Source organism: Thalia democratica, chromosome 2 (genome assembly GCF_965202585.1).
Source record: "Thalia democratica chromosome 2, ktThaDemo2.hap1.1, whole genome shotgun sequence".
Lineage (NCBI taxonomy): Eukaryota > Metazoa > Chordata > Thaliacea > Salpida > Salpidae > Thalia > Thalia democratica.
In genome coordinates, this window is record NC_139166.1 from 22,445,734 (window position 1) to 22,471,696 (window position 25,963).

Sequence of the window (25,963 nt, forward strand, 5' to 3'; positions counted from 1 at the left end):
CTTTTAAAATACTGCTTATTAAAGACTTGTAAACTTATAAACGCATACTTATGCAAACTAAAAAAAATCGAAGTTAAAAAACACAATAAAAACTAAACTTTACTACTAAAAAGTAAAATAACTAAATATTTAAAACTACTGTAAATATACTTTTTACTAAGCCTTAAACAAAATTAGCACTGGTACAGAATACATCAACACAATTTTTAATTGGCTTTAAAAAGTTTAAACAGATATATTTACCAACGAAGTAATAATTAATAGTTTTGTTAAATTCTTTAAACTTTTATAATTATGTTAATTTTTAAATGGACAAACTAGTGAAAAAGTCACACAAAAAAGCAGCAGAACCGAAAACGAGATACATGTACTTTAGTTTCTTAATAACTTGCAGAAATGAGCAGAAGTCACGAAAAAAGCTTAATTATTTGTTAAGAATTTTTTATAATTTTTAAAAATGCTAAACTAGTTTCAGCGCGTACAGAGCAGAGCAAAAAACTTGTACTATGAGCGAACAGTAGTTCAGTTTCAGTTTTAAGTAAGCTGCGTAAGCGAGTAGAGTGAAAAGTAAAAAGTGGTTCAGTTTCGGGTTTTACCCTGAATCGTTGAGAGGTGAGGAGGGCGAGTGGTGAGCTTCGAGGATGAAGAAGTACGACCCCAAGTGGCGGTGAACGGAGGAGATGAGGGTGTGGGCGTGACCCAGTTTCATTTGCAACCTGCTCAGGCACAGGTCCTCCCTGATGAAGGGGAGCGAGTGTCCGTTGATGCCGTTGTCGAGGAAGATCTGTTTTCGCAGTTACCATTGTAGAATTCAATATGGTTTTTTTTTGCATAAAAACTTTAAAGAAATGTTTAAAACCGACTTGCACTAGTATTTTTTTAAAAGTTTTTATTTCAAGTTAACACCTTTTTTATTAAGTCACCAAGTTAAAATATAATTTAACATGCTGTTTGGAAGTGTCCAAGCAAAACAGTGTACTTAGAGTTATAAATTTTCAGCTCACTTGTTTGTACTGCCCCAAATTAATTTCGTCCAAATACTGACCGACTCTCTCACAACTCCACTTGCTCATTTCATCGGAACTTTTCAATATCGTTTCCATGGTAACTTTGTCGGCAGACATGAAGGATGTCCTGTTGTTGATCTCACCGAGTAGTGAAGCGTTTTTCGTCCTTGCATGAGACGCGGGTTCAGTTTTAAGCATTGTTTTATCGGTCAGAAGATTAGAGTTGTTGAAAGAAGCACCTTCTGAGGTCGAATTTCTGTGAAATAAAACAAGTTTAGTTTATATTAAACTATGGAATTTATATATAATCTTGAAATTTGTTATAGACTTACATGTTAACGAGTGAACGAGATATTCTTGGCTTTTTCGTTTCTTCCTTAAGTTCTCTGAAAACAAAATTAAATGGTTTCTTTTACTACTATCAGCTTTACAAAGCTTAGAAGACAATTTTTTAAGTTATGTGAAAAAAAAGCGTTTTTGTTTGTTTAAAATGTGTCTACAGTAGTTTTTAACTGCATGCATTTTTGAGTTGTACAATAAAAAACTCACATAGGGACGCTTCTTGGTCTTTTGACGTTCTTATGTATTGACTTTATGACAACAGTATCATTTTTCTCACTTTTTTTGCTAAAAAATAAGTAAAAAACGTTAAACCTGAAAAGTATTACTTCATGTGCTTTAACAGCTACCAAGTTATTTTAAGAAAAAAGTTAAGTATATGTTTTCTTAGCTTTAAAGTTAAGTTTAAACTAAACGTGCTTTTAACTTATGTATGTTTTGTTTATTTGTTTATACTTTTTCACTGTTATAAAATATAAACACTTGTTTTTTATAAACATACTTTGCAGCTTCGAAAGGTGTTTTTGTTAAAAAAAGTAATTTAAGTTGAGTTTTTTTTATTAACACAAAACTGCTCACTTTTCCGCAAACCCAGCACGGCTTACAGCATCTTTTGAGTTATTTTTCTGATTGAGTTCAACAGCGCTCCGCTCTTCTGGTTGGCTGACTTCCGCTTCCGCTTGATGCTTGCAACTTGTTTTAATATTTTCAAGCAAACTTGGCGCCAACTGTCCGAACGCAGCTGCCATGTTTTTCACGAAACTCGACTGGTCCAGCGTCAATCTTAAAATAAAAAACAAGTAAAGAAAATTGTAAATACATGATGAAAATAATTAATGGTTAAATGCAGCACCTTTTTGCTAAGAAAAATAAGTCAAATATTTTTGTTTAAACTAGATATATACACAAACATTTGTAGGTGTATGCACAAATATCTTTTAAAGATTATAAAGTGTTTCTATCCAATAAGTTAAAATAATTACAAATTAGTCAGTAACAAAAATTAAAAGTTTAAACTTTTTACAAGTAAAAGCATCATATTACTGCAACGCCTTTGATAAATTAGAATTTATAACAGTAGATTTTTGTTAACAGTAGATTTTGTACAACATTTTTATCTAAAAGTTGTTTAAAAAAAAAACTATTTTTTATAATTAGCACGTAAATTATAGAATTAGTAAGCTAAGTCAATACTTTTTTCGGTCACAATTTAAATAAAACTGATTGATTTCAAAATTATACATATTACAAATAGTCATTCTATTTTTGATTATTTTAAAAAGCTCAAATTTTACAAAGCATTAAAGGTGTAAAAACATTTTTAATTACAGCTTTTAGCAGCGCAGAATAAGTTAGCTTGAACAAAAACTTTAAAAAAGTTTTTGTGTAATAAACCTACTTTTCAAGTCAAGAGCTCGAAAGTGATAAATTTTAATAACTTTAAAAGTAAATCGACTATTTGTTGAATTTTAAAATAAATTATCTTAGCTCGTATGTTGACGGAAACATTTACTTTGAACGATTTGTTACTGTTATTTTAAAGGGCAACTGAAAGCAACTTACACTAAATATAGTAAAAACAAATTACTTACTTTCCATAGTCGAAGTTGATTGAATTGTGGTGTGAATTTGGCAGAAAATCTAAAACAATCTTTACTTTAAAACTTTAAACTCGTTTTGTATTTTTTGTAAGTCAATTTTTTTCTAAATGTTTAACCAAGATGTATGCAGGTTTTAAAACTTTTAATAACTTAATTTGTACGTTCAAATATTTATAGATATGCATTAGAAAAAACAAACCGTTTTCAATTTTTGATTTCTTGTTGACAGTAGAATGCATTTCGTTCCCTTCCTCATGCAACTGATTCTGCAAGAAAAAAAAGAGTTGAAATACGGTAAACAAACATTTCCAAACAGCTTTTTTCCAGTTTTAAATAGGTTACCAACCTGATTTTGTTCAACGTTGTGTGATCTTTTTCGGGGAGCTGCATCTTCGCTTGCTGCATGACTTTGAGCTTTTTTATCAGTCAAAGATGGAGAATTTTGTTGTGCTAATGGGGAAGCTCTAAACAATTTAAAAAATTTAGCAATTTTTTGAGCACAATAATTTGGTTGAAACGAGAATATTTGAATTTTGTAAGCTGGTTATTATTTTAGGATGCATGTATTGAATAGAAATCAATCAATAAAAAAAAACTTTTTTTTAGAAGGCAGGACGCAAGTGAAAGCGGAATTTCTCGTCGCTGATTCGTTGATTTCGGCTAGAAACGGCGAGTTGCCGGCGGGGAATCCCATCAGGGAAGGGCTGGGCGTCTGCAGGTTGCTTGGCAACGAAACCAACGATTGCCATGCGGTTACGTCATCGTGATCTTCCCGCTGATTGTTGATGGTGGAAGGGAAAATATGGCTGATTCTGTTTGGAACTTCATCTTCAGCAGAACTTGCCTGTTTGATATTTGACATAGAGAATTAAAAGACATCAAAAGTGTATGCAATATTCATTTAAGGTGGTTGAAAATCAGAATACCAAATAAAAAGAAATTTATTAAAATTCAAAATTATCAATTATTGGCTGATTATTTTTTTTAATTCAGCCTTTTCTAACTATTTGTACTTCAATTTAAAAATCTTTTGAAAATTAAACGGCTAAAAAGATTTAAAACATAAAACTTTTTGTATGCTATACTTAATGCTTAATTATACTTTCTATTCTTTACTTTTAGTATACCTGTAGAAAAAAAAAAACATAAAAGATTTAAACTTTCTTAAAAATACTTTTCAAGATGCACAACATTTGTACTAGTAACTACTTTATTTCGCCAGCTTGAGACACTTAATCATTATTGCTACAGTTGAATCGGCAGTTTTTAACGTCTCCTAGCACTTTAATGGTCAAAAAACAAATCTAACCACGTGCTGTTGAGCGAAGAAAGCGATGTTCTTCAGACACCATTCACACTCGCATTCGTTCTGGTGATGGATTATCACCGACTTTGACATGAGAGCTTTCAGGCTCTTCCCGTGATGTCTGATGCTCCTCTTCCAGTCCTTGGCAGTCTCCCTCCCGCTTATCGCTTGAAACTCGTTCGGGTGCATCCAGCTCTGCTTGCCCCCGAGCTCGTACAAGATCGATTTGCCTGTAGAGTTTAATTGGTTGAGTTCAAAATTAAGTGTTGAGTGCTATTTGGAGCTGCTTGTTTTTCTCTTCCACCTTGTTTTAAAGCATTTTGAAATTTGAGAGGAAAAAAAATTACTTTGTTAAAGCGTTTAAGTCTAACGCGAAAAAACAGAAAACAAAAAAGCACAGCCATTAAACTCCGCACTGCTTGTCTTACGCCAAAAGCTAATGCAATTTACGGATAGACACGGCATTCGGCGCAAAAACCAACTTAAGCATGATGGGAAAACTTTCTTAAAAAATCACAAACGGCCGGTTCCGATGGAATTTTTCGTTCTAGTCAAACAAACGAAAAAAAGCGAGGCGAAGCATAAGGAGCAGTGTGCGTTGCGAGAAGGTAATTAAATTGCAACGAAAACTTTTGAGCGGTTGTGCGCGCTTTTGATTTGAAGTCTGCTTTGCAGCCTTTTCAACTGTGAGCCGTTCACGCCGATTGCTTTCGTATTGTCGGTTGAGCCTCGTTTTATGCGAAAATTTTTAAACCTTTTTTTAAGTGCTGTTTTTCACGCTTACTTTCAAGCTGACTTTTTTATCAAACATTGATTTTAGTTACCCTACTGACTTAAATTTTGTTTTTCTAAAAAAACTTCTGTTCAAGGTTTTGAAAAGCAAACATAATAACAATTAAAAAAAATCCATGAGGTACAGTATAAAAAAATTAACAACTAACAACAAAGCTTTATTTCATTTTAATTTGATTATAGGACTTTAAATTTAATCTTAATTGGATCTTGTTTTATGTACATTTTGAATAACTACAAGGTGTTCACTACTATATATGTAATCTTATTTACTATCATTTTTATGTACTTAACAAATAACTTAAAACAATAAATAACAAATAAAGTTTAACATTCTTTTTAATCGAAATGTAACTTGCCGAACCAAAAAGTATAACTCACTGAAATGTCGCAAAAATTATTGAAATTGAATAAAAAAGAAGAACATATTTAACGCTTATCAGTATTTTCCAGAGTACACCGCATATTTATGCAAAAAATATAATGACAAAAATATCTTTATTCGATTCAGTGTTGTTATAATGTAAACCATTTAACACACTTGTCTCTTAACTTTAGATAATATTTGACATAAAGGACTTTATTTTAACTGTTCAGCTTCTAACTTAGTACGTATTCAAAATAACACTAACAAGTACATAACAACATAAACTTCCACACCTTTGCTACCCTGGCTGAGTCTTGCGATGTAGAGGAGGGCGTTGTTGTCGCCGCAGGTCACCTCCAAAAACTCCTCCCCTCCTTCGTCCCTCTTCACTTCCACCTCCGAGCTGCTCATGCTACCTTTCGGCAGGTTCACCGTCCACCTGCAGCCCTCCGTTGCCACGTGGTGGTGGCTGGTCGCCCCTGACAACCGGTTTTGCAGCCTCATTTTGCTCACTGAACTTTCCACCAAATCTGCGAATGTTTTTAAACCTTTTTTTTCAATTAATATTTTTTACTATTTTTCTGTTTTCACAAATAAACATACGTTTTATGTTTTTATCAATAACTTTAATTTGTATTTAGTCAGTTTTACCTTTTAGTACAATATTTTTTTATTTTTGTCTCTGTAAAACAAGCTTATGTTTTGTTTAACTTCAAGTTCTACTTTAACAAGCTTTGTAGCCTGTTTTAAATTACAGCTCTATGGCCAGACTTATTAGTAAAATTAGAAAATGATTAGCTTGAAAGCGTCAAAACTTGAGTAAGCGGCTCAAAGTAGTTTCAGGCAATGTATGTTTTAAATGTTCACCGACGACAGTTGCCTTTCAGTTTTAATTAGCTTTCGGTTAAAATAAAAAAAAAACAAAAAGTGAAAAGGCAAAACACTCGCAGGTTGCAATTTAAAAGGAAGCTCGAACGGAAAGGAAGCTCGTAAATCGATAAGTTAGACCAAGGTTACCATTAGTAACGCGAAGAAAAAGCCGAAAAGATGAGCTGCAATGACGTGACGGGATTAAGAGCGGCGATAAAAAGAAGCAACGATGGCAGCAGATAACCTCGAGTGTGACGTAGAAGGAAGCGAATATCCGTGACCAGTTTTCAGTGTTTGTTTTTCGCGCTGCTGCTTGTACAAACGAAATCGAATGTTTGCGGTGTCAACGCGCGAGCGGCCAGCAAACATCGACGGCGCTTCGTGCTGCGAAAAAAGAAGAGAACGCCGCTCGACGCTCCGTGCCAATTGAAAAGCTTTCACCCGCCGCTCGCACGCCAAACAACGCTCGCTGTGACGTCATAATGACCTCTGTGTCAAAAGTACTTGCTCTCGTCACACAACAGGCTTTCCAGCTTTCTTCGGTACAAAGCGCCGCTCGACAGCTGAGGATCGGCAAATTGAACGAGGCGAGATGGACGTGGCTCTTATTCATTATTTATCGCCCGCCGCGCCACATTTTTATTTGCTTCCTTCGCTGCGGCCGTTTGAAACTCTCTTTCTCTCTCTGTTGAGACGTGTGAGGCGAAGCAGCCGATGCGAGAATAATTGCGGCCGAAATTTGCTGAATGATTGAACGGCAGATAAGAAGCCAACTGAGCTCGCCGCGCTGCTCAGAACTTTCAGCCGATTTGAGAGGCGTGTTGCGTGATTTAACGCCTTTCAAAGACACAGCGCGAGACAGGCGGACTTCCAGTTTTTTAAAGTTGCGCCAGGTACAGCTTAATTAGAAGCGAAAGGCTGAAGTGAAGCGTTTTGAAAAATCTTTTAAAATTAAAAGTATTGGATTTTTTTCATGCAGGATTTTTGCCTTCCTGCAAATTTTTCTGTCATTCATTTTTCGTCGTTAGCCTTTTTTTCTTTGATATATAAAAAATTGAAATACAGCAAAGTCTTGTTAGACATACAAGAACTTTGTGTTCAAATCAATAAAATTGATCAAGCCTTGCGCGTTTTTGTTAAAAATCAAGGCAAACGAAAAATTGAACAAAACAAACAAACAAGAACGGCGCATCCATAATCCTTAAAAACACACAGAAAGTCATCAGTATGCTGGCAGTAAGCTCGTCTGCATTGACCTGTGCGCGAGCAGCTTTTTGTTTGAAAACCGCAAAACAACAAAGCAACAAGAAGCCTGCTCGCTGTTTCTCGTCTGGAATAATTAATCACCTTCTGAGCTGTGCACGTCAGCGTTGCGCGGCAGAGCGCTGAAGATTGATTGGAACAAGGGGGAAGGTCAACGCCAGCCCGCGGTGTCAGGCCTTGGCACAAAAGTTACTGAAATCAGCTTTTTTTAGCAATCAGATCTGCTTTGAGCCGGCAGCACCTAAGTACGCGTACGGCCGATCGGTTGAATTTAAATTTGGTGAAAATTCAATTTGCTTGTTTAAACGCGCCTGACCAACTTTTGCGAGCGCTTGTTGAATGCAGCTTACAATTAGCTTAGTTGTTAAATTTTATTTTTACAGCTAGGCGCTTGATAACGATTGTTCAGTCGTTAATGTTACAAATAAATTCAAACCTGGTAAAATAAAAACTTAATTTATCTTTATAAAACTTTTATAATTTTTATAGATTTACAAGTTGTTTCAGATTTTGTTTTTCAACTACCGTCTGTTAATATTTTTTCAGTTTATTTTAAAAAATAAAGGTGTATAAATTAAAATAATCTATCAGGGTGCACGACTACTCAAATTCAGACAATTCAAATTTAGAGTTATTTTTTAAAGGGCCACAACTAAATAAGTAATATACATTTGAAAAAAGTTAAAAATGCGTTTGTAGCTCTAGTTAACACATATAATCTTTTTTTTTCTTTAAAAGTAAAGAAAAAATATTTTGCTTATATGGCTAATAAAAGTTTTAAAACATAGCTATTTTTAGTAACTTTCAAATTAGTTTTTTAATAAATGTTAAAAAAAAAAAAAAAAAAGTTTTGTAGGTACTAGTTAGACCTACATACTATTTTTTTTCAAATACATATTATTTTATGAGTTTTAGCCTTCTAACATTTTTTTACGAGTTTTAATTGTTATGAACTAACGAATTTTTTTCCTTTAATCAAAAAAAAAAAGGTTAGATTTTTAAATTAAGTTTTTCTTCCTATGCACAAGAAACTATTTTTAACACAAACTAACTTTTGTTGTTAGGAGTAACAACTCTTTTCCCGTTGCTACTAGTAACAACCGGGGGCTGCTGACTTTCGACAACGGAAGTCGTGGATGACAGCTCTGGTGATGACGTCATAGCGGAAGTTGATCTCTGTTGCGTGGAAACCAGCTGATGATGATTGAGCTGGTTGTTGCTGTGTGAGAAAATGAGAAACTTGAATAAAAAACTAAAACAATGATAGTGTTAGATTTTATAATAAGTTTTTATAAAATTGCAAGCTCTTTATTTTAAAATAAAGAAATGTTTGAAAAACAGTTTACTTTTCTTTTTTTTTATTAGATAAAGAATCAGCTGGAATTCTTCCAAGTAAAAATTAGTTTTTTATTTAAAAGCTATATAGTTATTTGTCTTAGCTAGAAAAGATTGCTCAATTTGGTGTAATGTAAAGAGTTTACTTAAATCTTTATATAAAATCAAAAAAAAAACATTTACTTTAACTTTAATTTTAGTGGCTCAAAATTTTACCGTAAAAATGTTGTGTTGTCAAATATTGGCATTATTGGAAATGGCAGAATACTTTCTTGTTTTTTGTTCATGTTCATCAGATTTAAAACTTGTAACCTGAAAGTGTTAATTTTCAACCAACAATAAATTTAAACACAATGTGAAAATTAGTTTATTTTAAAATTTGACATTAATCGGCTCGTTGAAAATTTAGAAAATGACAAAAATTGAAAGTTTTAAGTTTTAAAGGATTTTTCGCCAGCAAAATATTAAAATATACTAAGCTACTTCAATAGAAAAAAGAACTGAATAAAAGGAAAATTATTGACATAAAACTGAATAGATAAACTATGCAATAGATTTTTTTTTACAAATATCGGTGGTACAATTTTACCGTTTAATCGTTGTTACAACTCAACAAGCCAGCAGTTGCTATAGCAACCAGCCACACACGCGGCAATAAAAACACATCCGACGAGCCCACCACGTCGCCATGTAAACAAGCTCCTTAGCAACGGTTGCCAAGCCGAGCTGCGAACCTTGAAACCGATACGCTTGTGGTCTCTCGCATGGCAACCAAGGTGGCACGGTTACTTGGCAACCGGATCGTCCCGCTTTCAGTATTACCGCTTTTTCATTTATAAACCTTTGGCGAAAATCACCGACGTCTGCGAAGGCGGCTTCAAGCTTCCTTCAGACGCGGTAAAGTGAAACATATGTCTAAAGTTTCAACTTTTTTCTCGAGAAAAAGCTCTTTTGATGGGAAAAGTTTTCGAGATTTTGTTTTAAAGCAAGATTTACTTTAAAAGGGATGATTTGATTGAACTTGTACTATTTTTCAGTTGATAACTTTATTATCTCTTTTTTTATTTAAATTAAAGTAATAACATTTTTGCCAGATCAAATTATTAGTTTTAACTAATTTATGAAAATTTTAAAACTTTTTGAGCTAAGTATAAACACCTAAAGTAAACTTTATGTCTGTTATTTTTTTTTACTTGTAATACTAGAGCACAAGTCTACAGGAAGATCTAATGCACAACATAGCTAAACATCTCAACTTATTTTGAAACAAACACCTATTTATTAAAAAAAGTAAAATTCTTCGAACTTTTAAAGCATTCCAAAAAATATTTTTCATAAACATTTTCAACAGTTAAAAAAAAAATACTTTCTATTTTACTTGAACATTCAACAACTTTATCTAAATACTCACCAGTTAACCTGATTTGGGTCTCCGAATTGTAGCGGGCCAAACCCAGAAAAATCATCTCCTTTTTGCTGCTTAGCCCCATTCATCCCAACAAAATTAGAGGGAATTTGCGGAAATTCCCCAGGAAAAGGGTTACCAGGCAACATAGCTGCCGGGTTATTAAGCATCCACATACTGGCAAGGTCGGGTTGGGAAAAAAAATCCCCGAACTCGGCACCTGATTGGCTTAATATTTTTGATAAATCTGGAGAAATACCCGGAGCTGCTGAAGAACCCATTATTTAGTTTTCTTTATTTAAATTTAGAGTTATAATTTATTATTGAACACCTGAAATACACGTCGTTACTAATATATTGTAAACTTGAATTTTGTTTGTATTTTAACTCTTATGTTTTATAGTTTTAACATAAATAAGAAAATCTGTTTAATATCTAGTTTTTATTAAGCAATTTTGTTTAACGAGTTTATGCAATGTTCAATATAAGTACTAATGATTAACTATGATATAAGTATTCTTTTATCATGAAATAAAAGTATTTTTAAAACAATTAGGTTTTGAATGTTAATAAACAATTCATTACAAATAGTATATAGTTAAATATTAATTTAACGTTAGTTTAAAAATGTGTTAAAAATTATTTTTAAACTATCAAGTTTTAATATATAATTTTTTTTACATCTCTTGTTAAAATATTTTAAACTGCTATTACTAACAAACTACTTAAAAAGTCTATCAATTTCATGAAAATAGCTTTATACTTAAAACTTAGCACATTTATGCAACTTTCAAAAACAATTTCAAACCGTCGCGTTAACCTCAGTTAAAAAAAGTTTTCTTGAACAGTTCAACTCAACAGGCTTGGGACTATCATGCTCCTAAGCAACGCTTTACCATGGCAACCGATTTCGACCGTGGCGACGACCGGGGAGAAGGCAACGAGGAAGACAGATTGCAATCAGCCTCGTTGCCTGGCAACTGGTTGCCATGAAGCGGCGATAATTAATTTACTTTCTGTCGCGGTGACGGACCTCGGCGGAAAGCGAAAACGGGCTCAACCGTGTTTAGCAGAAGCGCGCTGTGTAAACACCGAAAGCTGAGCGCCGCGTTGTGCGAAAAACCGCAGCCCTCTTCATGTTTGTTTGCGAAAGGAACCGCAACCGACAGCACACCGAGCGACAATCACCGCCCCTCACTGCTTTCAACAGCATTTTTCTTCTTTTAAACAGAAAACCAGCGACGGCCTCTAACGAGCTGGCAATTAGCGAGTTGAAGAAATTAGCGTTGTGTGTGGTGGCTGGCTGTGAAAGCGACTTTGCCGATCGCGTGCCTTGAGGTTGGCAGATAAGGAGGCGAGGTCGGCGACAGATTGATTTTCTGAACAGGCGACAGTTTTCGGCATACCGTTTGTCTGTCTCGATTTTTTTTTTGTCGCCTTCATGATAATTTTCGCCGACACGCTGGTTTTTCATTAAAAGATAGCGCTGACGGATGCTGCGTGTATGGAAAGTGAATGGAAAGCTTTCCACAAGCTTGTATGAGGTTTTTTGGGCTAGATAACTCTACAATATACTTCAAAAAATATCAAGTTTTTTAAAAGTGTTTTATTCCAAATATCATTATTGAGAACGAAAGTAATTAAAAGTCAACCAAAATTACAAATTTCTTACTATACAAGCCTTTGAAATCTATTCTTAGCGCAATTGAGAAACCAAGCTATCAAAAAAGTGCGGATGGCTTCTGCCAGAACTCAAAACGCCCATCAGGGATTTTGACTGCGTGAAAGAAACCAACCTCCAAATGCAAAACAAGATCACTAAGTTCCTCGCTGCCAGCAAAACGAGCCTTCTGAAAGCCTCGCCGCTAGTTCGGCGCCTTTAATTAGCGGCATGTGAGGAGCTGACTTTGCTTGGAAGCCAACTGAACGTATATAAAAAGAAGGCTCGAGTTCAAAATAAAGTCGATGCCCGTCATTCGCGCACACACGAGAGGCCCTTGCCTAATTTCGCTGCCTTCTTATCGCTGAGATTATCCCCCCTTTCGCGTTTCGTTCACTCGCAAGCTGTCTTGTCACTTGAAACAGGAAAAGGCAGCTAGCTGCTGAGATAACGAGTTTCGCTGTGTGTGTGACGGCGCTTCAAAAAAGGGGGGCAGGTTTTGAAGGGTCGCTCCTCTAATGAAATCTCGCTGGTGGCTGTTGTGTAAGATAAGCTTTTTGTCGTTGAGGTTTGAAGAGGCCGCAGTTCAACAGCCCATTGAAAACTTTTCACGGTGTTGCTTAAAACGGTGGAATTTTCTTACTTTTTACAGTAAATTTTCCTGTATATTATTCTTTATTTCGTATATTCGTTCGCTGTTAGCTAGAATTTTTAAGTGTATATTTGAAGTTAGTATTATTTTATATTGAAGTACTTATTAAAAATTTAAAATGGTTGTTTGTTGATGAACATGATTGCCTTACTAAAGTCATAGATAACAACATCGTATTTAGTTGTTAGTTCGGACTTTTAGATTAAAACTCATTAAATTTTTTTTTTTTTAATAACCAGCACTAATATAAAATAAATGTATGCAAAGATGTTGATTAAGTTTGTTATTACCTAAATGAAAGTTTTTCAATTCTATCATAAAAACTACTTGCAACTTTAAGATCAGTTATTTATGAGTATAGTGTTATTAGTTTGTACATTAAAAAAAAACTACTAAATGAATTTATATTGTGAACAGTGTGGCTAGTATTTATTGAACGAGTACATCGAACATCAACAATTTAGTGTGGGTTTTAGTAGGGTTTCGTATTGACTATTTCAAACCCTATAATTAAACTTAGTAAAAACTTAATCTATTGCTTTCAAACTTGTGTTCATGCAATTGTTTTAATAAACAGTTGACAATTTACCTTACAAATCTAAACGTAAACTTCTAAACGACAGCAAATGCTTTGAAACATAAAACTAAAACACTATGAACTAAAACTTATCAAACCAGCAAACGGCTCACCAACCGCCAACGAAAACAGAATCTCGATTCTCGAAACTTCGACGAGCTTCCAAAGCTGCCTCCTCGCTTTGCTTCTGCTGCACAACGAAAGCGCTTCTGCTCGTCGACGGCCGCCGAACGCACTTCTTTCCGCCGCTCGGCTCTCTCCGCGTCGTCGCCGCGCGCGTTAGCAAATTTTTAATCGCCGCCGCTGCTGCTCGAAAGCGAAAAGAGAGAGAGGCGCGGAGGCGAAGCATCGATCAGATCACACACGACCCTCAAAGCGCGCCGCCACCCCCACGCATCGCCCGTGTGACCGAAAAGCGACTGCCGCGCAACGAGGGGTCGTAATCGTGGGGGGGGGGGGGGACACAGGAAGCAATAACCTCGCAGTGTGTGCTGCGCGGGGAGAAATTTTCTTTTATCGTTGACTTTTGTTAGCTTTTTGTGCTTCGGCCGACGTCGCGTTTGCAATAAGTGGTTTTTCTCGGTGAGTTGTTTTGGAAAGTGAAGGTAAGTCTGCGGTAGTGTTTAGTTTTGAAGCCTTAAAACTTTTTAAGTTAGTTCGTCAATTCGAAAAAAAAATTTTTAAACTCATTTAAGGTTTTTCTTTAGTTTTTTTTTAGTTTATGTTTGTAAAATTTTGTATAAGTTTTAAAAATCTAATCCAGTCGTCGAAAAAAACTGAAAAAAATGCAAACGAACTAAAAAGCGCTGTGGCTAAAGTTTCACCGTTCGGCCATCTGCTTTTGTGACGTCACAACACACGGCCCGAGCTCTAATTCTTTTCGGTGGAAAACAACAACCGGTCGCGCGCTCGTGGAAAACATCGCGCATAAATCAAACTAAAGCCTCGCTGGGATTTGGCGTTCTGATTTCGAGCGGGAAACATTTCCCGGGGGACGGGTAAACCGCTAACCTGCGGCATATTCAGTTACATGATGATACGCTACCTTTTATTAGCGCTTCAAAGATAGCATGCTGAATATAATTTCGAACACAAAATTTGGTGCTAATTAAACCGCGAGATCGTTCGGTTTCGCGCGCAGTCGGTAAACTGAACGAAATCGCGTGTGAAACTGAGTAGGACGTAATGGAGAGAGTAGCGGTGTAAGAAGGACTTTGAGAAAATCGAATTACGATTCCCTCACGGCCGCTCTGGTTAGCTTACTGGTTTTAAGTGCGCTTCTGTGCCAAGATATTTCAGTTTTGATATTATGTTAGCAGCACACTGCAGTATTCTTGAAGCGGCTTGAAGTTGTTTAAATGAGCTTTTGCGCTACTGCGGGTTTTTATGTGTTTACTACTTTGCCACGAATTGTTTTACCAGCGAACTTTTTGCAAGTACATACTTTGATCACTAACTCATAAGTTGTGTTATATAGGTTAGAAATAAGCTTTTTTTTTTGTTTAAACCGGTAATTTTCAAAATGTGCCATATGCCTACAAAAGGGCTAAAGGAGGGGGTCATGAGCACTAACTTAAACTAGAAATTCTAAAGTTGATAATGAAGATCAAGCGAAACGTCTTAAGCGTATTTAAGGGTAGTTTAGAAACTTAAACTAGATGTTATAAAATGTTTTAGAAACTCAGGAAGTCATAAGCAGGGAGAATTGCGATCCCATAATTTAAATGTTACACTAAATATTCTAGAGTTAATGATGAAGACCATAAAAAAGGTCTCAGGCGTTTATAGTGGTAGTATTTTGAGAAATTTAGTCGAAGGGAGCTATAGATTTTTTATTTCTTTAACGAAGGCCTTCTGAAAAAAAGTTTGGGAAACTCTGGTATAAACTAAGAAATATCTTAGGTTGGAAATTTTGCGTCTACTTTAGTAATAAAAATCATGACGACTTACATCCAAACCAAAAATTAGTTTTTACTTTATTAAAACGTATAAAACGCACAAAGTTTTATAAATTATAACTATAATCTAAACTAGTTAGTGTTATAACTAACGTTATAAAACACATACAAAATGTTACAACAACTTATAAGTAGAAATAAAACAAAAGTATATGCGATTAAGTTGACGACCAGAGAGTACTGTTAAATGTTTGATTAACTCCTGATAACTTTACACTAAATCAAACATTTGCTAACAAGTTGAGCATGCATCCTCGCAGTGCTTTTTGCATTCACTTTTCGAAACTGCTAACTGTGCGAACTCGATTATGGCAAACGAGTTCTTTTCTTGCGCGTCGTAATAAACGCTCAGTCCGTTTATTACGCCAAAACGGGCGTACAAATTCATTAAATCTTCAGCGATTAAATTCCAACAGTCAAAACGGTCCAAGTCAACTTTAATGTGCAGGTTGTCGGGACGGAGTTCACGGCTTTCGACTTTGTTAAAATTACCAGCTGCAGCGTCAGTCAGCTCTGCTTGAAAGCGTTCTCCCTCGACGTCGACGAAAGCGACCCGGCTGGCGACCAGCGGGTCCTCAAACTCGACCATCGCGTCGCCTTCAAATCCCAGTTCGTCGTTGAAGTAGTGCAGCTCGACGCTCCTCACCGTGCCGTGATACTTGACACTCTCCAGGATCGATTTGGGGCGGAGGAAGGGGGACAGTCCGTTAATGGTGACAGTGGTTTGCATTGTGATTGGCTGAAAAAAAAATAATGTAAATTTTTTGTATACAGGCTTGTTGTAAGATGCTTTAACAAAAATGTACTTTTACTTGTTTATTCAAGTAAGTTTATATAGTAATAGTTTGAGGAGTTTTGTAACTTTTAAACTTTTAATGATTAAATAGTTTTGTATGTGTTTAATAAGGCTAACATATTTTGACAAAACAACAAACATACATGCTTAATTGCTGAGATTTTGTTTAAATATATCTATTTTAGCTTAAATACTTCTTCAATAATTAATATGCTTCGAAATTAAAACATAAAACTTTTAAAGTGATTGATTTAACATTGAAGCTCTAATCAAACAAAACTTGAGGTAAACAACTTAAACGAGTGATTATTAATTTGTGTCAATAGATACAAATATTCGAAAAATGATTGTTTTCTATACATAGTTGTGCATGAAAGTATCAAATTCTAATCTAATTAAAACGCTTTGCAACTAATTTCAGTATGTTAAAAGCATAAATTTGATTACAAAGTGAGATATAACTAATCAAAAAGCAAAACAACCGGCATAACAAGGTTAAAAGTGTACATTTTTTAAGAAAAGAATGAACTTTTTATATGTGATTAATACAATACTTGCATATACTAAAAAAGTAGTGTTATTCAAACTTGTACAAAACAATCTTAAAGATATAAATTGTTAAAATTGTTTTTATACATTGACTTTTTTCGTTTTAAAACTTATTAAATACCATACAATATATTGTCTTAAAGAGCCAGTAGTTTCAGAAAAGTATTAAACATATAATAAGCTGTTTATAAAGTAAAGGTTTAGTACGTTCAAGATTAAGCTTTAGTTTTACTTTTTTTTGTTTAGAGAACTGCCGTATATTTCTAGCATTTTACAAAACAACTTTTATCTTCCGTAAAACTGTAAAATTCTTGTAGTTTAGTTAGAAATTAAAGATATATTATCTGCTTCACTTAGCCAAGTAAATTCGCTACGTTTCAAGATTTTATTTAAATTTAAGTAACTCTAGGTGATAATAAATTTATTGTATTTTAGTTAGTTTATGTAATAAAATATAAATAAGCAGATTAATTATTAAAAGTTTGAGTTAGTACTCTTTTTAAAAATTTATATAAAAGATTTAAAAGATCTAATATAATGTCAAAGTTTTAATATGTAGATAAATAGATTTTTACATATAGTGTACACCAGGGTTTCCTAAACTTTTTAAAAAAAACCCTTTTAAAGAAATTTAAAAAATTACAGCCCTCTGCAACAAGATTTCTCAAAAACTACCATTAAAACTACCTTAAATCTTTTATATTGCTCTTCGTCATAAACTCCAGAATACCTACTGTAAGTTTCAAAGTATGACGTCATGCCCCCCTCTTTGGACCATAAATCCTGGTGTACACTGTAATCGCATTTAACTTATTTAATTTATCAACGGGTACTGAAAGCCCTGACTGCATCGCTCTGGTCCAAGTCCGTCCTCCACTTTTTCCGGTCGCAACCGTGGCAACAGACGCACATCAACACGGTTACTATGGTAACAAAGAAAACTGCCAAGGTCAGAAACATGCTGGCGCGCTTGTTGCAAAAATTTGCGGCGCACTGGCGAGAGCAAATATTTTTTCCGCTTGAAGTCGCACTTCTGTAAAAGACTAACCGGCAAAAGCTGCGGTTGGTAAGTTAAAAACTTGCGGCATAAATTTGATTTAGATGAAAAGTTTTCCAGCAGTTATAAAATTAATTTTACAGAAGTTTTGACAAAAATTTAGCTAAGAACTTATGCCATCAACCATAGCTAACAAAAAAAAATATTAAATTTTAAGGATATGATTGAGATTTTATTTAAGACTTAAACTCACTACTATACAATTGCGAGTTCACAAACCGACGTAATCTTAAATACTGAGTTGTATAAAAGTCAAAGTAAGTTCTCTTTTTATTTTTATTTTAAAGAAGTTTGAGTTAGTACTCTTTTTATAACCTCATATAAAAATTTTTAAAGTTCTAATATTATGTCAAAGTTATAATGCTTTTATGAGAATAAATAAAAACATATATTATATGAGACTATATAATATATTTAGTGTTAATTACATATAAAACTCCTAGACAACGTTTGAAAGTTTAAAAAAACCTGCGTAATTTAATGGCCTTCAAGTTCTCAAACACTTTATTTGGGTATACAGCAAACATTAAATATAAAACTAACTAAAGTTAAAGTATATAGTATAAAGAAAATCTTAAAAAAACTTAACTTTAGCTTATAGCTTTTTTTCTACATAAAATTTGTTTTTTTATTTAGTTAGATTTAATATATTTTTACTCTGACACAAAAAACAAGTTAATGTTTATACAAATTAGGTTGTTCGAAAGTTTAAATGAAAAACACAACAGTATAGAAAAATATTTGTTAAAACTTTAAACAATTACTTTTTTTTCACTATATCATTTAATTTGTTTTTAGAATACTCCTAAAAATTATAAATTTGTTAATAAATTCTACTGCATTTTTACAGTTAAGAACAAGTAATTTATAAAAGTGTTTGGAGAATTAACGCTCAAAAATATTTAAGTTTAATCAGAGGAAGTGCTTTTTTTATAGGTAACATATTAAACTTAAAGTTCGTAAAAGTTTATTGAAAAATACATTTTGTGAGAAAAACTTGTAAAAATTAAGTTTAATTTTAAACGATACACTACGCTTTCTGGTATAAAATGATCAAACGTGTTTTCTTTTTATGTAAGTAATAACACGATCAAATAACCATGCAAACTTTAAAATTCAGCCCTGCCGCAATTTTGATTTAAAACTTATAATGCTTTAAAAAAATTGTACAAACATGGTAGTTGTCATTTAAAACTACCCAATAGCAGAGATTGAGATTATGGTGCATCAAAATTAATGTTTCACAATCTATCAACAACTTAATGTTTAACAAATTAAAAAAAAGAAAAACAATTTTTCTACGCTAAAAATATTTGAAAACTACAAGCGACTTCCGCTTATTTGACTATTTTTTTTTTACAACAACGTTTTTGTTTTGAGCCTCTTTACTTTTTTGACGCATTCCAACGTTCAGTTTTTGTTTACGTATCAGTGTCAAACTTTTAGCTTGCTTTTTGGCACACGTCATCCATCCTATTAGAACCCTGTTTGATCCATTTATATGAGTATTGTTCTGATAATCAAATATTTTCGACAAGTAGTAGTTCATATAATTAAAATCAAAAAGGTCTCTATTATAAACAGTGAATATTGTTTTTACTTAATTTTACTGTGTATTTGATGCTACAAAGGTAAATACAGTTGAAATAACTGTACATTTTATATTTATAAATTTAGTTACACGTCAAATAAATCTTTAAAAAAGCAACTAAAGTTTAAATATACACACAAAATGTTACTTATCAAAATTTTATTGCGGTTATATTGGTATCAGTTTTTAAAACTTAAAACAGTAATTAATTTCACTAAAAGAGTTTTCACTTAAGTTCTTCAAAAAAATCATAGAATATCTTACCTATCGAATTTTGAGTAAATGATAGGGTTTATAGCACTTTGTATTGGTATGAGTACAATTAGTGTGAGATTATGAGCTAAATCGTGTAATGCTTCGCTGGAATTTGTTCTTGTCAACACAAAGAATATATAGACTGGAATCCAGCACAGTTTGTCGACCAGTGTTATTATCAAAATTCGTAGCCTTGATAAAAATAAAGTTAGTTAATGTTAGCCTTAAAAGTCTTCTTTTTATACTATACTATTTTAACGTAAACTTTTATCAAAACAAAAGTAAGTTTTAGTTAAACAAACATTAACGAAGAACAAATTAAACTTTTAATTTTTATCGCAATAATGAAATAAAGTGTATTTATGCACTTCAACGCATTAACTCATTTTTATTTTCACAAACTTAACCCTTTGTTTACTTAGCATTTAGAGCAACTTTTGTTTTTATCTTGATAATTTAAAGCACTAAACATTTGTAGATAAAAAGTAAAAAAACATATAGTAAGACAAAGGCACCTACTTAGTTTTGAGAAATTTAACAAAAAAAAAAATTTAATACTTATAAAGCTTGCATGCGAAAGAAAGATAATATCAAAAGAAAATAAATCATCCAATTTAAATATAGGTTTATCATATTGAGAATAGATTTAAAAAAAAACAATAAAATTTTAAAAACTGTTAGAAATAGAGTGCATACCTCAAAGCATTTGCTCGTTTTTCTTGCATTTCGTTTAAACTTCTATTTTCATTCAATAAACGGCTACTTTTAGACCTTCGGTAAATTGAAAAGTAGCAAAAGATGATGACAGTCATCACAATGAGATTGTAGGTCAACGTGATTGTAGAAAAGTACATGTTGGGTGCTTCTTGCGCGTACAAATCAGGAAAACAAACGCTTGTTGCTCCATAGTAGCCTATAATGTTCTTTATTTCCAACTGCCTTTGAGGAAAACGGTTTGAAGATTGACTTGTTTCAAAAAAGAAGTCATTAAGATCTGCTCTAGACATATTGCCATAGTTTTTGATTGAGTTTAAAGCGAATTCAATTGTCTTTGATTTGTAATCTTTAATAACACTTTTATTGGCCACTCTGTTTGAAAAGAATCTTGTCTTTTTTATAACATAATCTTCTGCAAAAACGTCTTTTAAAGCTATCGGCACAATGGCAAAACAAATGGACAAGAACCACATGAAAAATATGAAAGCGTAACACATTGGCAAGCTCAACTTGTTAACGTTGAAAGGATTTAGCGAAGTGTAAGTCCTGTACAAGGTCAGCAGCAGAATGAAGTTTAGAGAGGCCTGTGACGAAACAGTCACCAGAATTCCGGCCCAAGTACAACCGTAACTCGCCCGCCATTCGGGATTTTTCTCACAAAAATTTTCAGAGTACTCTGTTGACTTGAAGGCGACTATCATGAGGGCGATTCCCATCGCAAAATCTGCAACAGCCAAGTTTGTCACCAGCAGTCTGTTGAAGTAGGTGACAGTGTGTTTGTGACTCGCACTGCTTTTCGAAGACTTGCGCAGGTAGTTTGCTATCACGCAAAAATTGCAGAAAATTGTTAAAAAACCGTTGATGTAAATGAGAATTTTCAAAAACGTGTACTTTATCAGTTCTCTAGAGTCAGAAAAGGCAGTAATTTCGCACTCATCCTTTCCGTTATTACATTGAATAGTTCCGTCGAACTTCGATAAATTTTCCAATGTTTTATTCTTGCTGCAAACTACTATATCTTCATCGTTCTTGCAACCAAGCTCGTCTTTGTTATTTGAACAATCACGTATGCCATTACACCTTTTCTCAGCACTCAAGCTAGTTTTATCTGGATTACTAAGATCAGTAGAACTCTCGAAAAAATTATACATAAAATTAACCTTATCTAGGTCATCACAGTAAAACCTCCAAGGGCAGTGCTCTTCTAGTTCATCAAAGTTTTCATTGCACAAATTTAAACCGTCGCACATATAGTCTTCTCGTGGTAATAAATCCGTGATATTAAGGTGGTACAAACCTTCGCACGTGCTGTTGAAACTTTTTCCATAGCACATTGACAACTGGTTTTGATAAATCGATGAGTTTCTCAGTCGCAATTCGTGCAAACAGTCGTAGTAGCATTCGTCGTCTTTGTAAAAGCAGTCGATAACACCGTCGCAAAGCTGCTCTTTTTTAATTTTTACAAGGGTGTTGTACTCATAAATGTCTGGTTTGGTCAAACAACTGTTAATTGTTTTTATTTTTAAGCAATTATAAAACTTTAAAATAGCGAAACTTTATTAAATGCTTATTAAACTTTAAAACAATTATGTATATAAAATAAAAATATTAAAAGAATAAACAAAAGCTTGTGTTTTTTTATAAATAGTCCGATCATTTATCTACTCTTGTTTTGATGTTGTTAATCAGCTCTAGTAGAAAATTGGAACTCACGTATATTGCTGATTTGTTCTACAGAATTTTTCATCAAACTCCGAATCTACAACCTGGTTGCAGAACAATGAAAGATCCAATTTATCCCTCATCTCACAAACTTTATTTATCTCAGCCGTATTACTGTCACACAAACACTCGTCTGAAAGATCCGGGCAGTCAAACAACCCGTCGCAATTAAACTTGGGGTTTATAATCGTTTTGTTGTCAAGGCAACGCGAACACATGAATTTGCCCTTTGAATCGTAACATACATCGGAGCGGTCGGCACAAACAGATATGTTGTTAAGCAAGTAGAACATCGGTACTAAGACTTGGATATTGGTACTAATATGATACTTTTCATTGACTGCACATCTAAAACCAAAAATCTGTCTCGTGTGATAGTCAGAAGAATCGTTGCAATATGAAGCAAGACCTTGGTAAAATGTAAAAGTCCAGGGTATGTACATCGATGGTTCGTCAATCAGGCACTTGTACAAAGTTGGCGTCTTGCATACATTTTCTCCTACTTCGTCGCTTGCATCCAAGCAATGCTGGATTCCATCGCATAAGTAGCTCGATGGTAAACACCTCGACCCATTGTCACAAGAAAATTCTTTACAGTCGGCGATAATTAACGACCTGTAATTGGATAAGGATGAAAACTAATGATATACATTTTTACTAAAGATCTTTAAATACATCATAGTTTATATTTTCAAGCAATTGAAATGAGATATAGTACTTTGTTTTTCGAGGATTTAAATTAATAATTAAAAGATTTTAAAGTAAACACATCTAAAAAATAACTTAGAATGCGGCAAAGTGTTTATTTCTCTTTAAATAGGTATAATAAGATATACAAGTTTCTATGTTGAACAACAAGTAAAAACAGTTAAAATTTCTTACCTGTTTTCATCGTTACCTGAGGAGCAATCTTGCAAGTTATTATTGACCCACGAAATGGGTATGCACCTTTCAAATACGTCATTTTTACAATTGAATTCTCCTATTTTACACTCGAAACCTATTTTACTCTCATCCGCTCCTGAGGAACAGTCAGGAAATCCATCATTAACTCGATACCTGTGCAAGCATCTACCTGAAGGACAAGCGAACTCAGAAGAAAAGCAAAAGGGCAAAGGAGATTTCTCATCACTAAAATCTGAGCAATCTAGTTGGTTATCAAGAACCCATTCTCTGGGAATGCACCTTTTGGTGTCGTCTTTACATTCGAACTCTGTTGCTATATCGCATGTTATTTTAGGAATTTTCTGTATTTTGTTGTATTTGTCACTTATGTTTATTATAATTAAAGTTAAGCTGAAAAGTAGGTGACAAAAAATTTAAATCAAGCGTTTTATAAAACTTAAAATTCGAAAAAATTATATTTTTTTGACAGAAAAAGTTTAAACTGTAAATATAATCTTATTGTGTAAGATATTTTTAAATTAATTATCACAAAAATATTTACATTATAATTTGTTTAAAACATATGGTTCGGAGTGACTTTTGTACGGTATAGGTTTAGCACGGTTTTAAACTTAGTTTCAGCCAGCCCTTACCCTGAACCTAACGATAACTTTAACCCTAACGCTAACCCTGACCCTTAATCAACTCAGACCCTAACCCTGAATAAACACAACTCTATTCTCTGGGAATGCACCTTTTGATGTCGTCTTTACATTCGAACTCTGTTGCGTTATCGCAGATTATTTTTGGAAGTTCCTGTGTTTTCGGAAATGCTGTTGTGTTACATTTTCATCTTTCAAAGTTAAAAGTAGGCTGAAAATTTAGACTAAAAAGCTTTTACTATAAAACGTATAATATAAACGAGTTTGTTTAGTAATACTAAGCTCATTTTAAAAGGGTATTTTTGAAAGAATCAATGAAATGAGAAATAATTACTTTTTATTTGTTTACACTATACAGCTTTAATAAAATAAACTTTTAGTTGATAATGAAAAGTAATTAATTTTTATTAAAGATATTTTGTTATTTGCAGTTTTTATCGCATGAGTAGTCTTTATCAGCTCTTATTTTAATTTAAAAATAAACTTTTGCAAACCTCATTCAAAAATATTAACCAGTTTTAATATTTATGTAGTTTAAGTTAGTATTTATAAAAACGAATGCTACAAACTTGTATATGGAAATTTTTTACATAAATTTCGACTTAAGTTGAAAACTACATTCAAAGTTGTTTTTGATGTTGTATGAAAATTTTATGTAATTAACATTATTATTTAAGCAATTGAGCTTTTAAACCTATAGATATATTTTAGATGACAATATATATAGTATAATGTTAGAATTAAATTATCAAAAAAGTAACAAAACACTTAAGGTCATTTAAAAAATATTTACCAAAGACTTATAATCATCAATTTAGCTAACCCCATTGAGTCCACATTTAATAATTTCATTATATTTACCAACATAGTTTCTAGGATAACAATGATTTACTCCATCTTTTTTGCATGAAACTTCTTTACTTTCGTCACATTTCAAATATCTTTCGTGTACACAATACTTTGTCATATTATACTTTGATGAAAACATTTTTGACAAACCAAAGTCATTTCTAATAAAAGTATATATTTTTTACTTTTAAGCTGAGTTTTACTGTTATCAAATTTCTAAATTGTTTTTAAACTTTTTTTTTTTTGTGTCTATTTAATGATAGCTTACTATCTTTTAAGCGTTAGTTTCTTTATAAAACGGTTTATAATTACTTCTTAATATTTGTTATCTAAAATAATATTATATCTGTTGACTCAACTGCTTTGTTAACTAATCAACAAAGTCGGTTAAAAAAGCATTTTTGTTAGCTAAAACTGTCTACTTAGAATTAACCTTTTAAAAATTGTTTAGACTTTTTAGACTTTCAAACAAACTTAACGCCTTTTATAATAAATAAAATGTAAGTAAAACTTAACATGTACTCATCCACCAAACAAGGAAGATCAAAGTCACTCGGTTTCAAACCAGAAATTCCACATCTTTTTGCGTTTGCTGAGGCAAATGACCTCGTAACACAAATTTCTACAGTGATATTTTGAACTTCTATTCTACAAACCTGAAGTCCATCTTCTGCTCTGCATGGTAAATCTTTGGTGTGTCTTCGAACTTCAACTAGTATGTTCACTGAACAAATAATCTATTTATTTCTAGTTCTTAAATTCATTAGTTTTATTTTTAGATAGCTTTTACAACCTTTATAATGTTATTAGTTTATTTTGTAGATTTTACAAGCTAATCTTCAAAGTGTAAAGATTAACAGATTTTTTTACGACAAAACTATCGTTCAAGTAATTCAATTTCAAGTTAACAATAGTTAAATTTTTAGTAAAGTGTAACTTTGAAAAAAAATGCTAACCTTTGTTAATTTGACAATCTGATAAAGCCAAATAATTCAGTCCAAGCAACAAATAAAAAACTATTAATTTGCAATTGAGATACATACTTTCAATATTTAGACTAGCTATGCACTTTTTCAGGCTTTTTCATTATAAACAACCTTCTGAATCACATATATACTAGCTTCAATTTACTTACATATAGTTTATAAAACGATAAAAAAGCACTCAAAAAGTTCGGTCTAAGGACCTGGTGTACAAAGGAAATTTTCGGTTATCTAGTCGTACACCACATGCTTATAAATTTTTTACGTGCTATTACAGCTATTTTTTTATCACTTGTAACTAAAATGACAACTTAAAAATGGTATTTAGTATCACACAGATACTACTCCAACATATTCTATAAAAGTATACAAGAAACACAAGCTTAACGTTTAATATAAATAATTACTTGTCGTATATATTTGCTCTATCATACGGTACTTCCGGTAATTGTGATGATTTTTTAATCGCTTCACGTGTTTACTACTTGAAAAGTGAGAACGTTTTATGACTAAGTTTGAAAACTTTACTGTTTTGTGTAAAATTCAAAGATCAAAATACTTACAAATTTAACGTTGTCTTGGAAATAATAATTACTTGATAAAATTGTTGTAACCTGCTCAAAATAAACTATTCCTATTCTTTTATAAACTATAGGTAGTTAGAACATACTTTTTTGAAACTATTTTAAACTTTTTAGTTAAAGTTATATGGTTAAGAAAAGTTTAATGCTTACAAAATATTTTTAATCTTTTAAAGCTTCTTTT

The 25,963-nt window shown here is 32.8% G+C and overlaps 3 protein-coding genes across 3 annotated transcripts; all 3 read right to left on the reverse strand.

Annotated features, from left to right (window-relative positions):
• Positions 1 to 326: 326 nt before the first annotated feature.
• LOC145849673 (uncharacterized) lies at positions 327 to 3,405 on the reverse strand. The gene is made up of 8 exons (XM_082954681.1): positions 3,294 to 3,405; positions 3,147 to 3,213; positions 2,939 to 2,987; positions 1,926 to 2,129; positions 1,557 to 1,634; positions 1,340 to 1,393; positions 1,005 to 1,263; positions 327 to 784 (listed from the first exon to the last, which is right to left on the reverse strand). Exons 2-8 carry the CDS (start codon positions 3,184 to 3,186, stop codon positions 593 to 595), a joined length of 876 nt encoding a protein of 291 aa, XP_082810807.1. The 5' UTR covers positions 3,187 to 3,213; positions 3,294 to 3,405; the 3' UTR covers positions 327 to 592.
• A 106-nt stretch (positions 3,406 to 3,511) lies between these two features.
• Positions 3,512 to 10,566, reverse strand: LOC145828449 (uncharacterized). Its single transcript, XM_082936208.1, has 6 exons — positions 10,292 to 10,566; positions 9,097 to 9,192; positions 8,598 to 8,764; positions 5,706 to 5,942; positions 4,257 to 4,483; positions 3,512 to 3,791 (listed from the first exon to the last, which is right to left on the reverse strand). The coding sequence occupies exons 1-6, from the start codon at positions 10,564 to 10,566 to the stop codon at positions 3,525 to 3,527; spliced, it is 1,269 nt and encodes a 422-aa protein (XP_082792334.1). The 3' UTR covers positions 3,512 to 3,524.
• Positions 10,567 to 18,457: 7,891 nt separating this feature from the next.
• Positions 18,458 to 25,306, reverse strand: LOC145849670 (uncharacterized). The gene is made up of 8 exons (XM_082954677.1): positions 25,172 to 25,306; positions 24,732 to 24,939; positions 24,190 to 24,376; positions 22,702 to 23,066; positions 21,811 to 22,434; positions 20,077 to 21,600; positions 19,390 to 19,572; positions 18,458 to 19,018 (listed from the first exon to the last, which is right to left on the reverse strand). Exons 1-8 carry the CDS (start codon positions 25,254 to 25,256, stop codon positions 18,880 to 18,882), a joined length of 3,315 nt encoding a protein of 1,104 aa, XP_082810803.1. The 5' UTR covers positions 25,257 to 25,306; the 3' UTR covers positions 18,458 to 18,879.
• Between the last annotated feature and the right edge of the window lie 657 nt (positions 25,307 to 25,963).